The 17,003-nt window shown below is 46.5% G+C and overlaps 1 protein-coding gene across 2 annotated transcripts in view; it reads right to left on the minus strand.

Moving 5' to 3' along the window:
• Positions 1-17,003, minus strand: part of C8A (complement C8 alpha chain) — a 348,185-nt gene that overhangs the window by 246,008 nt on the left and 85,174 nt on the right. For both annotated transcript variants that reach the window (XM_069232593.1, XM_069232592.1), the window contains exon 5: positions 11,347-11,536. In XM_069232593.1, the coding sequence (XP_069088694.1) occupies positions 11,347-11,536 (190 nt within the window). The remainder of the gene's footprint in view (positions 1-11,346; positions 11,537-17,003) is intronic.

Raw genomic sequence — 17,003 nt, forward strand, 5'->3', positions numbered from 1 at the left:
ACTCGTGGACAATATGTTGGGGACGGGAGAGGATGGCTCAGTGGGAGGATTGGATGGCTGGAATGGCTAAGGCCCCTTCCTGCTGGTGCAGTTGTGCTGCCAAAAGATGGCCTGCCTTTTCACTGTGTTCGCAATGACGCCCTTTCAACTTCTGGGTAGCTTATTCAACTTTGGAGGTAAAGAGGATATTTAGGTCCATTATAGCCTGCTCCAGCTTGCGGCGATTGATTTGGGAGGGGTCCACGGTGTATAGTCATGTGAGGTTCAATACCTACACTTCCAGGTCACTCTGCTGGGAGCGTCAGTGTGCAATGGCAAGAGCTGCGTCCCTCTTCAAATGGCCGGTAGTGTCACTTTTGCGGCTACCCACAGTGTTCTTTGGGACAAGACCGAGCCCTTGTTATTTTCGAGATAGGTGGCGATGTGTGATCACAGCTGGCCTTTGACTTGAGGCATACAGTAACCTTAGGTATTCAATCTCCATTGTTCATGTCCTGGGGAGGGAAGCTCTAGGTCCATGGTGAGGATGATGGGGGAGTGGTTCAAAAGTGCAGCTGCAAGGAGTTGCAGAGCTGTGTTACTGACTTCTGGGAGGGCAAGAGATAATTTATCCTGGATTGGGTGCCGTGAAGGTATATTCCCTGTCCCTCAGATGAGCAAGGTTCCAGGGATAGATTAAGCCATGCTCAGCCAGGATATTATTCAGGAGGGCCCTGTCGGCTTGATTGTGGTGGTCTAAGGAGCTAGTTCGATCGAGCACAGGGTCGGGGCAAAATTCCAGTCTCCTCCCAGGAGGAAATGTGAAGCTGCAATTTCAGTTAGAAGACGATTAAGGTGGAGAAAAAATGGGCATTTGGTGTCCGTAGGGCCAGAGACCAAATCGAGGCATGGCACACAGTCTCTGATCCTAACTTTGGTAAAGACGTAGCAACCATGGGTATCTGACTATGTTTTCAGGATAGTAAGAGGTAAAGACTGCTAGAAAAAGATGGCGATGCCGCATTTCCTAGTCAGGCCTGTGACGTCGGAGCTGAGGGGCAGCTGCTGTGGATCGTCCTACTCACCCAATCGCGGTGCAGTTTGTGAGGTTCACATTGGGACGTGTGCATCTTGCAGCAGCTCAATCTCTGTCCTCTGGGATTGTAGGTAGGCCAGTATTTTCTTCTGCTTGATATAATGGGTGAGGCCGTTAATATTCCATGAGATGACGTCCAGGGTAGGGGGTTGTCATGCAGGGTCAGCATGGGAAATCAGGACAGCGGTCTCAATAGGCTGTAGCAAAGGGGGGGTTCTGGGGTAGGTGGCTGAGTCAGGGGATCGGGAGGGTGTAGGATAGTGGAGAGAGAGGGCATGGAGGGGATGCCCCTCAGTCACTGGGGGGATGGAAGTTTATTGCTTCCGGCAGTGAAGGATGGTACAGGGGGTCACTAGGGTTATAGGAAGGGCGGGGTGGTCCAAACGAGGAGTAGGGTGGGCAAAAATATAGAAAATATATACATGTATATATATATATATCTATATATGTGCATTTGGGGTGAGGACTGGAAGAGAAATCACTAAGGTAATTTTGGAGTAAGGGATAAACCCCAGTACAAGCTGATAGCTTCTAACAGCAGGCCTAGACTTCTGTGACCCACGTGCCGGAGGCCCCCAACGTGGGGTGGAGGGGCAGAGGCAGAACTGAGAGTATAAACAGTACCAGTGCATCAAGGGTGCTGCAGATGGCTGCATGAGGTTGAGGACGGTCTGGGTGGAGGGGAAGCAGCCGGCGCAATGTTCGATGAATGGGGTAGTGCCTGCAGTGCCTGTGTTGGCCAGGTCGGGAGGTAAGCAATGAGGGTCCTCTGCCCCAGCAGGCAGGAGATTTCCAGTGTGAGGTCATCATGCCCCTGCATCCACTCCACTACGTGGTAGTATCTTCTGTGAGAAGAGGATGGGGGAGAATGTAGAGAGGAATACGAGAATGTACATTATCAACAGGGACTGTAGATATGCAGTTCAGGGCACAGTCACAACAGGGGCAGCGAAGTAGTGCAGGAGTCCCACACGGCCAGCAGATGCTCGCAGGGGAGCCTACTCTCACCACGAGGCTCCATATTGGATCCAGGAAGCGCTGTGATGGGGGAGTACAGCATGGGTGATGAGTTTGGAGGGGGTAGCGTACTGAGCATACCTCAGTAATCCGGCAGAATGGGATGGTGTGATTTATGGTATGGGATGTGTGATACGCAATGGGTGCCTGGGGCATATCCGATGAGACGCCTAAATGGGGGGTGGGATTGGGTAGGGGGGTTGCTGGCCTCCAGGTGATCAACAGTGTAAGCAGCAGACAGTGTCATATCAGTACGCGGTGCATGACCACAGGGCCGCGTGTCAAGCATGAGGACTCCATTGCCTGACACATAGGCAGGGGCTGAGATACCACATTGAGGGAGGTAATCACAAGCCGTAGAACAGTGGCAGCCTGTGTCCCAATAAAGTGAGTCCGGACTGTGGAGGCTAAGGGGAGAAGGAGTTTGCGTGACTAGACCTGTGGAGGAACCTAAGTATGTGGAGGACACATCCTGTCCCCGTATAGGCCTAGGTCTTGCAATATAGGGTAAAGGGGCTCTGCGCCCTCTAGGGCTTCTGTGGCAGTGTCGTCTGTTATGGGGATCTGAGGATACGTGTATCTAACCAGTGAGGTCATAAAGAATCAATAACAACAATTAACAATTTGTTGTGTGGGAGAGAGCAGGTGCCATGGTCCACAATCCGTAAGCATGCCATGGTGATCAAAGACAGTGCATAGAAAGCCACGCTGTCAATAGGTGAGGGAGAATCATGGGTTCAGTAAACATCAGCACTGTGCATATGTCAGCAGTATACTGATCCGGTCAGGGGTGTGCTTCAGGCAGACGGAACCCCATCTTGGCCGTAGCTGCAGCAGTGTAGTCTGTTCCTGGAAGGGGTGCTCCTCAGTCCCCTGCAAGCAGGGGTTTCAGTGGGGACCTGGATTTGTCCCTGCCATGATCTTGGGTGAGGGCTGCACTGCCTGGAGCATCATTTCTCTGTCTTCATGCGATCTGGGAGGTCGGTCAGCGGGTCTTCCTCATTTTTTGTTCTGATTCCCGCCAGAGCTGCGTCGGTCCCCGAGGGACTGCGGGTGAGAAGATGAATCTTGCGGACATGGAGTTGTTGGGGCGATGTTGGGGAAGATTTCCATGGGTTGTAGCAGGAGGAGGTCATCTTGGAACTGGTGTAGGGCTAGAGGGTCAAAAAAGTCTCTGGAATTGCCATCCTTTGTAATCCACATACGTGCAGGCTCAAACAGGCCAAACTCAGTGCCTCATTATGACTGCCTGCATATGACCACCGGCGTTGGCAGTCTGAAGACCACCATATTATGACTGCTGGCTGCTCTCCATCACTATTTGGCAGGGAAGCCGACAGCAGCCATACTGGCGGTCGGCGGTCGCGTGGAGCTTGCTCCACTGCCACCGACAGGTCACCACAACACTGCTTGCCGTATTACAACATTGTAAACGGCGTGGTGGTGTTGTGGTAGTGGGGCGCTGGCAGCAGAGCAAGCGCCATGGACCCTGTTCCCTCCCAGAAGACCACCACAACCACCAGGTAAGGTGATCGTCCAACAGGGAAGGGGGGTGAGGGTGGGGTGTTGTGTGTGTTTGTGTGCGTGTGTGTGCAAGTGTCTGTGTGCTTGTGTGAATGCCTGTATGCAGGGGCGGGGGTGTCATGGCCTTGTGTGTGTGTGTGTGAGAATGAGTGAGCATGGTTATGTGCATGTATGTATGTAAGTGCAGTGTGTACGTGCGTGGAGCCTGTGGGGTAAGTACGGGAATCAGAGGCAGGGGGGTCAGTAAGTGGATCGGGGGCTTCGCTGCTTTGGGGGGGCTTCTGATGGGGTGGGGGCTGGGGGTGCCTCCTACAAGGAGGGGTGAGGTTTGGGGAGTCCTCTGGTGGTGACAGCCATGGATTTTGTGGTGGGGCTTCTGCCACGGAATTCCTGGCAGAAAGGATACTCATAATACCGCGGGTGGTGTTAGGTGGACCGTTGGGTCGAAGGTGGTCAACCTTCGGCCAGGTGGTCCCAAATCCCTGGCAGTATAGGCAGTGAACTGGCTGTGATGCTTCCAGTTTACTGCCGCAGTCATAATGTGGCAGTCCTGCCCCACCATGCTGTTGACGGTCTGACTGCCACCGCTGGTGTGGCAGGGCAGGACAGCCAAAGCCATAATGACCACCTTGATGTCAATTTACCGTAGTTGGGGCCTCAGTGCCAGAAATGCTCTCCGTTTGTCATTGGTGTTGCGTGAGAAGTCAGGGCAATCCGCAATTCCCGACCCTCAAAGTCATAGGGCCCATGGGCGTGGGCAGCAGTCAGCAACTGTCATACTTGTTCATGGTGCTGGAAACAAGCAATGATGGGATGCAGTCTATCATCATGAACTTTACTTACAGGGCCCATCCAGTGCGCACGTTGGAGCTCCAGTGGGGGGAGAATGTGTGGCCTATGAGGGTAGGAAAGATGTCTACGAGGAATTCTTTGACATCCGTGCCTTCCGCCCACCCCAGAAACCCAAAGAAGCGGACGTTGCCCCTGCAGCTCCAATCCTTGAGGTCTAGGTCCCTGTTAGGCGTTGTGTTGAGTTTGTCTTCCATGAGTGAGAGACGGTCTCCATACCAGTCATCTTATCCCAGGATCCAGCCATGTCATTAGGGATGGACCTGAATTCTGCTGCGATGTCTGAGATCTTAGTATCCATGCCGTCCAACTTCCTACTGACCGCCGCGATTTCTTGTAGAATGCATTCCATTGAGCCATCCGTTTTTGGTGTCTGGGTGGCATCCGGCAGGTCGGAGGCAGGTGGCGCTGGAGACGTTGATGCAGGCTGGTGATGGGTGAGGGCTTCTGAAAAGAGCTATTGGTGGGCCGGTTTCCTGGTGAACTTATCCCCGGGTATGGTTATCCTGGGGCGATGTTGCCAAGTAGGGGAGGGCGTCCCTCTGAGCGGTTATTGGTGATGTGTCAAATGGTATGGTGAGCCAGTCAGTTTCCCAGATGTTGCAAAGCAGCACCGGAAAGCAGGTGGCCAAAGTTCTGGGGTGTATTCTGCTGGGAGTCGTGCCTGGAGGATCGGAAAGCTCTTGGTTTCATTGGGGCCTGGTTCTGAGCTTGTCGGGTGGGCATGTGTAGACGGCGGTCCACCCTGGGTAGACCCCAATCGTAAAAAAGGGGGGGACCCTCTCTCCGTTCTACAGCGAATGACTGCTGGGCCTCCCCATGGTGTGAGTAAGGAAGGGACAGTCAGTCTCTTGGTCTCGGCTCTCCAGTTGGGGCAGCAGGGGAGGACAACAGGCTCACCTCACTCCATCGTCTGCAGTACAGGACCTAGAAGTCACGGCTGCGGGCGGCACCTTGGTGCAAAGGTGGCGAAAAGGCAAGGGGCCCACAGAACTCAAAACTCAAAAGATCACAGCACCGGGAGGCAAGTAAGGACGGCCTCAATCGATGAAGCAGCCCTGCGTGAGACTTATGTGGATGCTTGATACTTTGTTACAATCAGTTTTAATGTTTGTTACCGTTTGAGGGGGATGATTGGCATCCCACATGTCTCTGTCTCTTCGCAGTCATGCAGGGCCCTCCGACCTCTCCAGGTGTTGCTGCAGGGGTCAAGGACCTTGCCTGCCGGTCTGTCCTCAGAAGAACCAGGCACCCAGGGCTCAACCGCTGCATCAGATGTAGTCAGCAGGCCACATGGATGCCATCTCTCAACTTGATTACCATCAGGTAGTGTCAGAACCACAGCAGCCCAGGGTGTACTGGCATGTAGCGCCTCCTGGACAGTGTGAGTTTGTTCAGTGGGGGAGCCAGGGGATGCCCTTGTTGATTCTTTAGCCCCAGGCGCTTCAGGCATCCCCCCCGGACAGCGTAAGCATGGTCCCAGGCACCCCTATCCACGTCCCCTGGCAGGAGGTGCCAGGCAGCAGCTCCAGTCTCCCGGACCCAGGTGAGAATCGAGCCTGGGGCTCCTCATGTGGCTCTAAGCTCGGGTTCAGCACCTTGAGTGGCAGGCCTCCCCAGGGGCTCCAAGGGTGGCACCAGCTGAAGATCAAGGCTCAGAATGCCGCCAGCACCATGTGGGGGTAAGGGAATGTGGGTTGAGTCACCCCTCCACTCCTCGGGCTCTGCCGCCACCTTCTCTGTCCCCTGGCGCACTGGGCGCATCTAGCAGGCAGCCATCTTGATTTGTGGCCAGGCCATGCCCCCCTGTTAATGTTCTCTATGAGGGTTCATTCACAGACATGCCCACTGAGACTGTGGTTGATACGCAAGACATCTTATGAGATGCCACTTATGGATTTGCTGTCTCCATCAACAGATGAACGTAAATGCATTTTTATAAGCATATGATTGCACCAGTGTCTTCTCTCATGTTTGTTGTTGTATTTACATTGTTTTTAGGTAGTGTTTTTTTTGTTTATGTCACAGTTGTTTGTTTATGTCGTAGTTCTGTGTAAATGTATTTTAAAAAACATCTTGTGTGTTTATATGGTAAACGGAGCTGCGTAGTAACAAAATAAGCAGATAAACAAACAAAAGGTTGCTTTTAAAAATACATTACCGTGGAACTAGACATCATATAAAATATAATGTTATAATGTAGCAACTGGAATAAAGCACTATAATGAAGCAGCACTTTCGTTTGTGATTGCCTTTGCACACAAAAGTAAGCTCTGCTGCATTATAGCGCTTTATGCGCTTTTCACATGTGCTACCACCTGGAATATAGCCACTGTTTTTATCTAATAACATAAGTGCCCACCATAGACGAGAACATGTTCCAAAGACAATCTCAAAAGAAAGTGCTGCTTTATCATAGCACTTTATTACAGTTGCACACTATAAAATTATAATATTACAGTTGCACACTATAAAATTATAATATAACATATAGCAACTATAATAAAGCATAATAATGTAGCAGCTCTTTCTTTTGAGGTTAGTTTGGAACATGTACTTGTCCATTGTTGGAAAATGGGTTATTGGTAAGGGCAGGTAAGTACATACACTTAGCAATAGGCCACTAACTTCCACTTAGGTCCAGTTAGGTCTCAATAAATTAAACCCAGCTCAACCATTGGTAGCTTGGCAAAGAGCGACAATGCTTAACTTAGGAGACGTATGTGTAAAGCATGTAGAATTATTTACAAATTAAGCAGTCCGCTAAAGGGCTTAAAAGTGCCTAAGATGGCTTTAGAATAACAGTGACTTGGAATTCACACTGAACTGCAACAGCCGCATGTTGCAAAGGAAAGCTTTAGTCACTGGCACGTGATTATTTACAAATTATGCACTGCCCAGAGGGGACCCAAAGTGTTACCTTCACTGGGATTTAAGCAGCACAACTGTGGTAGTGGCAGCATACTAGGTTTTCAAGTAATAGTAATCAGTGCTGTGAAAAGACATTCTTATCTGCGTCACTGGACTATTGCCTCTTGCCCACTCATATAAAGGTCCATTGACGTGTGCTTAACTCAACCTTGGCTTGCACTGGATTGTATGTCGAGCCGGGCAACACACACGATTGTGGTGTGTCTTTCAAGTGATGCAGTATAAGAGAGCCAGTGTGTGTCATTGTTTTTGCATTCTGGATTATATGTGTGCTTATGAAGAGCACAATACATAGAGTCCTCTGGGTTCCATTTGGGAGACCCATGTCTTGCTGGAGGAACACGTGGGGCTAGAGGAGCCCCCAAGACAGATTTGTGGATTGATTTATTCCTGAGAGCTGGTGTGAACACAAACTAGAGGAAGGAAGAGCCAGGCTCTTCTGTACACTTCAAAAGGGGCTCTTTGATTCTAAAGAGCAGCCACTGGTCAAAGGGGTCTGGGCACATCTCAGGAAGGATACTGTGAAGAAGAGGTACTGAAGCACTCAGAGAAGTCCCACTGCTGTCAAAAATATCATGATATTTCATCAGTACAATAAGACACAATTTTAGCACAGTTGTTGACTATTCTTCTTTCAATCTTCTTAATTCAATGCAATGTACCATTCAAAGCCAGCCTTTGAAGGATACTTTGTATTGACTTATCAATAGTTGCTCTTTTCTGAGTGCTTCTGTACCTCTTCTTCACAGTATTCACTATGCTGTGGTTTGTCTCAGAATTAAATTTTTCTGCCCTTGGTGGTAGAGTGTTTGGTACCAGATGAGCACCATCTTTAGGATCTTCCTCAAATCCTTTGATGGACATTATTCACCCCAATAGTCATACATAAAATAGATGTGCGAACATTATGGCATAACCACCCAACTTTGTAATCAGTTATACATCTCAGGAAGGAAGGAGATGGAGCCGATAAGGGAATCTCAAAGGGTAGGACTGGGGCCTTTTTGTCTTTTCTAAAAATATCACTGAGGTTGACATCCAGGGGTAATCCTCTGGTCACTCCTATGGTTGGTGTTTCTGGCTGTCAAGTATAAAGACACTCTTGCTGTCATAGATGACTGTCTGGAGGAAGAGATGAGTGGGTCCTTCAAAGTGAGCAACCACCGAACATGAACTTCAAAGACAGAAACACTAAATCACATTTGTTTCTAGAGAATGATTGTAAACTGGGTAGCACGAGACTCCCAAATTGTACATCAGTGTGGAGAATCTCAGCATGAGTTCTGCCGGTTGTGACCAGGACAGGGGACTGACGGACTGCCAGTCTTCCATTCTGGGTGAGGGGATATCACCCAGGAGAATCAAGCATACTCACACTTGATCCTTGAGCACCAGCTTCCACCTGAGGCAAGACTAGAGGACGCTCTGAGGAGAAGAAAATTGCCTGGAGGGAGTGAGGTCCAGTGGAGGATCTTGCAGAGTGAATACCGGGAACAGAGTGTGAGATGGTGCATGGCTCGTGACTCCCATATGGCCGGGGGGATCTTGTGGTGGTCCAAAGCGGGATGTCACCTTAAGTGTGTGACTCATGACCCCTTGATGCCAGGTGGAGGTCACAGTGAGTCCAAAGGGCCATTGCCCTGGTGCAGGGCTCTGGTGAAGATAGGGCCATCAGCCTGTACATTGTTGTGACCGAAAGCAGACTCCGCCTTGAGGTGTAAGACTCACAACCTCTGCATGCCAGGTTGGAGCTGAGAAGGGGCAATGTGTACTCAGAGCTGCAATCAGAACTCAAGTAGAACCCCAGGCCTGTCATTAGAGACAGACAGAACTTCCCATGCCATGGAAGAGCAGCATGGATGTGAAGATCCCGTGCCGGAAGCAACAAGGCCACCTCTCATCACTGACACCAGCAAAGTCAACCTCTACCCAAGGATGCTCTTGGGCCTTCTGTCTCATCTCTAGCAGGAGCAGGTAAGAATGCACCTCGAGTCACAGAGCCTTAGCAGTGTTTCTTTGCTCTGACTGCAGAGCTAAAGGCGCTGGGACACCTTTGACTTTGAATAGCCACTGAAGGACTTATAAGATTGTATTCTCAAGTGGGCCTTAACCTGGACGTTGCCTTAAGTACATGAAGAATAACCTAAGTCTGTAGCTCTGCTAGAATGCAGACTTTATGAAAAAGGTGTTATTCTGTAATTTGTACCATATTTTGCTTTGAGGGTGTACATAAATACCACGTTTCTTTTATAAAAGCGATTATTTAGCTGGATATTCTTTTTTTGAGGTTGTTACTCATACATTGAAGTGTGAGCCTGTGTTTGTCCTACACCTACTTCCTCCCTGAGAAGTCTTGAACTGCTCAACTTACGCAGCCTAAATCAGGCCAGGGTCTGGAACATGAAGGAGTCAAAGTCCTTAACCACCACAGTTGGTTTCAGTAGCTCATGCTTGCTCAATGGCCATCTAAAGGTGTTTCAGACAATTCTATTATAGCCTTAGAACCTGCCGTAGCGGGCTCTACCGTCTATTAAAGGCCCGCTCCCCGCGATAAATGCCCGAGCCGAAGGCGAGTGCATTTAACAAGGGAGAGGGACTTTAATAGCCGGTAGAGCCCGCTACGGCGGGTTCTAAGGCTATTAGAACATTCTGCCACACAGAGCAGAATGTCCTATTAAAAAAAAAAGGTTCACGGAGCCCGAGGGGATTAAAATCCCCTCGGGCTCCATGAGGCTTTGTTCACAGCTGTTGCTGTGAACAAAGCAAACATTGGAATGTTGGCGCTGCGGGCTTTTACCGGCCAGTAAAAGCCAGCAGCACTCCATTGTTTTCAATGGAGCCCCCAGCATTCCAATGTTCTAATACTATTTAATATATTTTCTGCCATGAAATATCTATTTTCTATTGCTGCCTTTTCCTTTACTTGTGCTTTACAACTAAATATTTCTTTTGATATGAATATATATGTTTGTGAGACGTGGTTCCTTCTATACACAACAAAAGGCTTGATGTCTTTTGGGATTCAATAACAGCTTAATGATGTGGTACCGAATAATGTAAATAAAAATGAGGACCAGTCCTTTACAAAGTTGCCCCTTAAAGATTGTATTTAATTCATTTGGTGTAAGTTGCTCACAAAGGGACATTTTTATTCAAAGCCTGTCCTTCTACCCAGAGCAATGTTCACAGGAGCTAAAACTAAAACTGTTGACATCTCCTATTCCATTCATACAGAAATCAGTTGAATCTCCTATCACATTCCTGGCTCACTACAGCATGCCACCAACCAGTAAATACTGATCCAATTTATTTTCAGTTGTACCACCATACTAAACTTAATTTTGTCCAGAGTTAGACAACTGCATTATCCTTCTCCTAAATGCGACATGTTACCTCTGCCATCCACTCAGTCCCCAAACTTCCCAGAACCATTTCCATCTTTACCTGCTGAGAACAGACAGGTTAAATAATATTAAACAATATAGATCATCCTACACCCACACCACGCACAAACCATCTGCTTGTGCACTGTTAGACCTGCTTTGCTCTTTTGACCTCAGTGCCATTTAACTTTTAGACAGCTATCTTCCATCACTCCACATTATTTTCCTCTATCACCTGCCACCCATTAACAGTAAAACATTGTCTTGTGTACTTTAAGACTGGAACGGGACGGGACGTAGCCTAAGCCAACTTGACAATTTCCCACAGTTTCAATATAATTGCTTAGATACCAAACCGGAACTTTAGATCGACATGTTCAGTATAAATATACCGCCACAAGACAAATAGATTGTCAACTGCATACAGGAGTTCAGGCTCCCTTGTAGAGAAAATGAGGATGCCTAACCCATTGTCCACTGAAAATGTATTTAACTTTAGGAAAACTCAACTGTTAAATGTTGTAGTCACAATTTGATTGTATGTCAAACATATTTATAAATACTTACTAGGAAACGATACACATGAAAATTGAATGGCTTCCGAAAATATTTTTCATCATCTCCGTAGTACAATCGTTCACATGTAGGATCATATTTCAGGTCTCGCCACTCCCCATTGTAGACATACTCGCATCGACCACCAAAATATTTGGGATCAAATACATTTTGGGTTTCTTCTTGTGTTAGTGCATTGAATCTGAATGTGATAAACATACATGAAGAGATGTATTGATAATTTTAAATATTTGTACATTTTAAAACATAACTCGTAATCATAAAAAAGGAAAAATTGCAAGAATTGCTATGTGTCCTGCATTCAGCTAGAACACTTCAAAACTCTTCCTAGAATTATTCAAATCTGAAAAGCAAATCAACACTAATCTGTTATTCCAAATTAACGTTTAATAACACTTTGCTAAATATAATAAATCAAGTCTTACTTTGTAAGAGGAAAAATGAAAAAGTCTGTATGTAAGAATCATGTTCATGTTTGTTGCCTCTATATAGTCTCATTAGTTTGGTCTACATATATGTAATGCAACATTATTCTTAAGCTGTATTTGTCAAGTAGATATCAGTGCATGTGCTCTCTCTACTAAACTTGGTATGATTGGCTTACACCTGATTGGCATCTTTAATTTATCTGTAAGTCCCTTGTACACCGGTATCCCTTATACCCACGGTCTGTAAATTAAATCCTATCAGTGGGCCTGCAATGCAGCTTGTGCCACCCACAGAAGTAGCCTTCCAAACCTGCCTCAGGCCTGCCACTCATGCGTAATTTACTGCAACATTGATTTGGCACCTAAATTTACTTTTCAGGTCTGGAACTCCCCTTTCACTACATAGAGGTCATCCCCAAGGCATGCCCTCGGCAGCCCTATGGGCAGGGTGCTATGTATGTAAAAGGTAGCACATGTGCCTATTGTGTGGCCTGTCCTGCTAGTTTGATTTCTCACTGCAGAGTGCTGCCCCTCTCATAGGTTTCCATTAGGAATGTCCTTGCATGTGTCTAAGTGGTATTTTCTGATCTAGGAGGAGTAGCGTGGCCATGTTGGGTATGTTTGGAATGTAGTGGGAAATCCTGCCTATTGGTGTAAGTCGACTTTTATTACCATTATGGAAATGCCACTTTTAGAAATTGGGCATTTCACTGTGATTATCACTCTTGTGCTTTGCAGCCTGACTCAAGTCCATGTCTGGGGTAGAGTGACAGCTGGGCATTGTGCTTACTTTCCAGACAGCCATTACGCAGGGAGGGTGGGGGTGTAACAGGATTACATCTGCATACTGACTGGCCTTCCTGGGCTGGGAGAGGTGGGGTGCACTTATATTTGTATAGGTTGTGTTCCGTCCTCACACAAAGGGTTTGATTACCCCCTGCTGATGCCTGGAGCTGGGCTGAAGGGGGGTGTTGTGCACTTCTAAATGTCCTTTGAAGTGCCCCCTGAAATCAAAGACAAAATGAGGATAAGTACAGGGGTTGGTCCCCATGTTTGTAGACACTGTGTGGACTTGTACCCAGATGCTGCTGGAAGGGACTGTGAGTCTAGGTATCATCATGAGGTCTGACCTGCTGTTGAGTTGACCTGTAGCCTGCTAGGCCCCAAGAAAGACTGCCATTTTGCTCACAAGGGTCCTGAAGTGCTGGCCTGCTTCTAGCCCCATATATCTGCCTGCTCCCCATTTGTTCTCCAGGGATTGGGTGCTGTGTGTTTCTCCCACTCCAACTGTTCTGCTGCAAGCTGCTTTCAATGGAGCGCTTGGTGAGCGCTACAACCAGCTTCATTGTGCCTGTGGTGAGTGAAGCAAATTGTTTTCACATAGCACCTGGTGAGCGCCACTGTTTCCTCCTGGCTGCACCACCAAGAGTGCCAAGTGTTTCACCCCTGCGAGGTGGGGCCAAAAAGGACGAGGTATTGGTGCTGGCAAGTGCGAACAAAGCACACACTATCAGGTGCCCCTAGGGGAAAAACAGGCACTTACTATTGGTGTCATCACCACTGTGGCCCAGCTGAGAAGAAAAGGAGCTGGCTCTCATCTCAAGATGCCAGGAGGATTTCCCAGACTGACACACCCAGGAAGGAGAAGGGTAGTAGTCTGGGAGGCCCTGGAGGGCTCTGGACACACTGTCCATTGATGACGGCCCTCCAGACAGCCACAGGAGTCATCAGCTGCACTGCGAGGACATGGCTGCAGCTTGCTGATCTCCTGCCACAGAAAGGGACCCAGTGAGGTCCCTCCACTTGCAAGGAAGGTGCATTTGCCCTCCTTCTTTCCCAACCTTCACAGTACAGCTCGCAGGATGGGAAGGGGATCCTCGATGGTGGTCCTGTTCCTGCAGGGCCAGTTTATTACTGTAATAGGAGCACAAGAGCTCCTGTGTCCAAAGGAGTGAACTTTACTTACCACCCACCAGGTAGAAAGGATGCAGGAGACTCTACCCTATGTGGTGGACATCCAGTTGCCGTAGAACTTCTAAAGAAAAGGCAGACACGCTGCAGCCTTTGTATAGAAGGTCTTGTTGGTGATTCCTGTAGTAGTTGCATTTCACCATGGTATTTCTGCCCTCATTGTGTATGCTGCATTTTTCATGACCTGACTATGTTATATGTTGTGCTTGCCATGTTGGAGTGACATGCATATTTTCAGGATCTACCCTGCATGTAGTGGGAGGGTGTGTTTTATGACATAGTCAATATGGGAATATTTCTTGTATTTGCATTCATGAAAATAATGGTCCTGACAATTGCCAGTTTGGCAAAGCATCACAGATTTATGTTGTTTTGATCTGTTTATGCAATACAGTTTTATTTTTATATACCTTTTTGCGAAGACTCATTTGTGGTGTATTTATTGTGTCACTGGGTTGTGTGGGTTGTGCAAACGCTTAACACCTTGCCTCTGGGATAAGCCTGACTGCTCGTGCCAAGCTACAAAGTGGTGAGCAGGGGTTATATTAGGTGTGTAGCTCCCTTGCCCTGACTAGAGTGGTGGTTACTGCCTGGCCTAGGTGCCTACCTTAGCCAACCAGGAACCCATTTTCTAACAGGCACATATATCAAAATCTCATGCAGGGCAGCACAGCGCAGCAAGTTACCTTGCTGCATTGCGTGACAGGGAAAGGGCAGGATTGCACTGTATCTAACATTATACTGAACATTCCTGCCTTTTCCCACCACTGGTGCACAATGTGCTTCCTTGCACCAACCTTCAGCACCCTTACATCATGGTGCAACAGTGCCTGCATTGCAAGCAGGATTGTTTTGTGCAGAAGGGGGCATTTAGTGCCTCCAAAAAATCCCCTGAAGCATTTTTATCTTTCTATGAGTGCTGCATCTTCATTTTCATCTTACAAAGTAAGACTTGATTTATTATATATAGTAAGGTGTTATTAAATGTTATTTTGGAATAATATATTAGTGTTGTTTTGCTTTTCAGATTGTAATAATTCTAGGAAGAGTTTTGAAGTGTTCTATTTGAATGCAGCACACATGGAAAGGGGAACAAAAGAGGAGAAATAAACATATTTCTCCTCGTTATTCCCCACCTGGGGCGGTGTAGCAGTTTTGGTGCATTCCCAGGTCTTCCACTTATGGTTAATCTGGGAAGCATCAAAATCCAGGGGTGCTGCATGGGAACACTCTTGCAACATCCATTGAACACCTCCCTGGAGCCGAGAAATGCAATGCGGTGATTCACACTACGTTGCGTTATTCTGGATTTATCAATCCACTCAGTGCAATGAAAGAAGTCCTTGCATGGCTTCACAATTCACACGTCATGCTTGCACCCCATTGCACGGTGAAAAAGCGACAAAGCACTTTAATAAATCTGCCCCTGTGTCTTCTGAAACTTTGAATACCGTCTTTTTCCAGAGTGTAGAAATGTGACAAAATGACTGTTGCCAAAATAGGCAGAGTCAAATGTAATGAGGGGATCAGTAACATTAACAATTGACAAAATGTGAATGTAACTGTATTATTTGTTAATTTTTTTATGTATTTGCCCATGTATGAGTAAAAAGTAACATTTGCATACCATATTGGGTTTAAGATGTTAATGAGATAAAGAGAACGCTTCTCTCAGGCATGATTCGTTTAAGCTGCAGTCAGCACATCACTTTGGCTCAGATGAAAATCTTGCATTTGGTCAAGCTATATGCTATATTTTGATCTCTAAACACTCATGCCAGATTTTGCATAGTATTACATATCATTAAAATGACTAAAGCTGATGTTTAACTAAGTAATTGGCACATGCCAGTTTAGTTACAAGATATGGATACAAGAACTATCAGTTGCACCAAACAGAGGCAAATTTCAGTTGTGAGAATTACTATTCCCAAACTCTACATAAAATGTTCCTGTCACTGCGTTGGAGAGCACACTAGTCCATTTAAGGGAAATATACACTTCATCAGCTCTTGACCCTTTTTACACCATTAATTATTTCCTTAGAGGCCAACTGTGCTAGTCACTGTAAAGCTATTTTACCTGGGATGAGGGGAATAATTACAGTATTTGGGCTTGGGGGATATGTACAATATACAGGTTCTGATCTAGTTACATTTTTCCTTCTCTAGTACGTGAAATGTACATCCAGAACAATAATCAATAGTTGATTGACTAGAACCATGATTGCTCACACAGGCAACACTCAAAGAGAACTTCACTATGCTATTATGATACAACTCAGCTTAATTAACACACAAACCACATAGAAGATGTTGGCACTTGCAGAAAGTGAAGTGTTTGCTCTGACTTGGTGGGAGCTGTCAAACACTTGGGAACTACCCAGGGTTCTCTCCTTGTTTTTGCATATATATATATATATATATATATATATATATATATATATATATATATATGTACGTATGTATATATATATATATACATATATGTATATATATATATATATATGTATATATATATATATATATATATATATATATATACAGTGAATGAAATGGCACTGTGCTGTTCATTCCTATATTCCAGACTTTTGAGGTAAGCAGATTTAGAGTGTGTCTGGTGTTGTGCAGTGCTCTATAAGAAGCTCCTCTCCACCTAAACCTGGGAACTACCCAGAGCTCTCTCTAAGCCTGAAAAGGTATTGTTCTGATATGAGATGTACACAAATTACTTTTCCCATTCTAGTCTTTGCAACAGTAGGGAAAGCGTTGGACTTTAGATGTCTAAAATTTACTTTTTCCACTTCAGTTTGTGTAACAGTAGGGAAAGCATTGGACTTTGGGGGGTAAAATTAACTTTTCCCAGTTTAGTCTGTGTAACAGTGGGGAAAGAGTTGGACTTTGGAAGGATGAAGTTTACTTTCCCCACTCTAGTTTGTGCAAAGGTAGGGAAAGTGTTGGTTTTCGGGGGCGGTTAAATGCACTATTCCCACTCTAGTCTGTGCAACAGTACGGAAAGCATTAGACTTCAGAGGGGTCATACTTATTACTCCCACTCCAATCTATGCAACAGTAGGAAAAGTGTTAGAATTCAGAGGGGTAAAATGTTCCATTCCCACTCCAGTTTGTGCAATATTAGGGACAGCGTTGGACTTCAGAGGGATAAGATTTACTATTCCCACTCCATTCTAAGCAATAGTAGATAAACTACTTCCCTTCAAACGCATTCAATATTTGCATAGCCATATTA

Source organism: Pleurodeles waltl, chromosome 4_2 (genome assembly GCF_031143425.1).
Source record: "Pleurodeles waltl isolate 20211129_DDA chromosome 4_2, aPleWal1.hap1.20221129, whole genome shotgun sequence".
Classification (NCBI taxonomy): Eukaryota; Metazoa; Chordata; class Amphibia; order Caudata; family Salamandridae; genus Pleurodeles; species Pleurodeles waltl.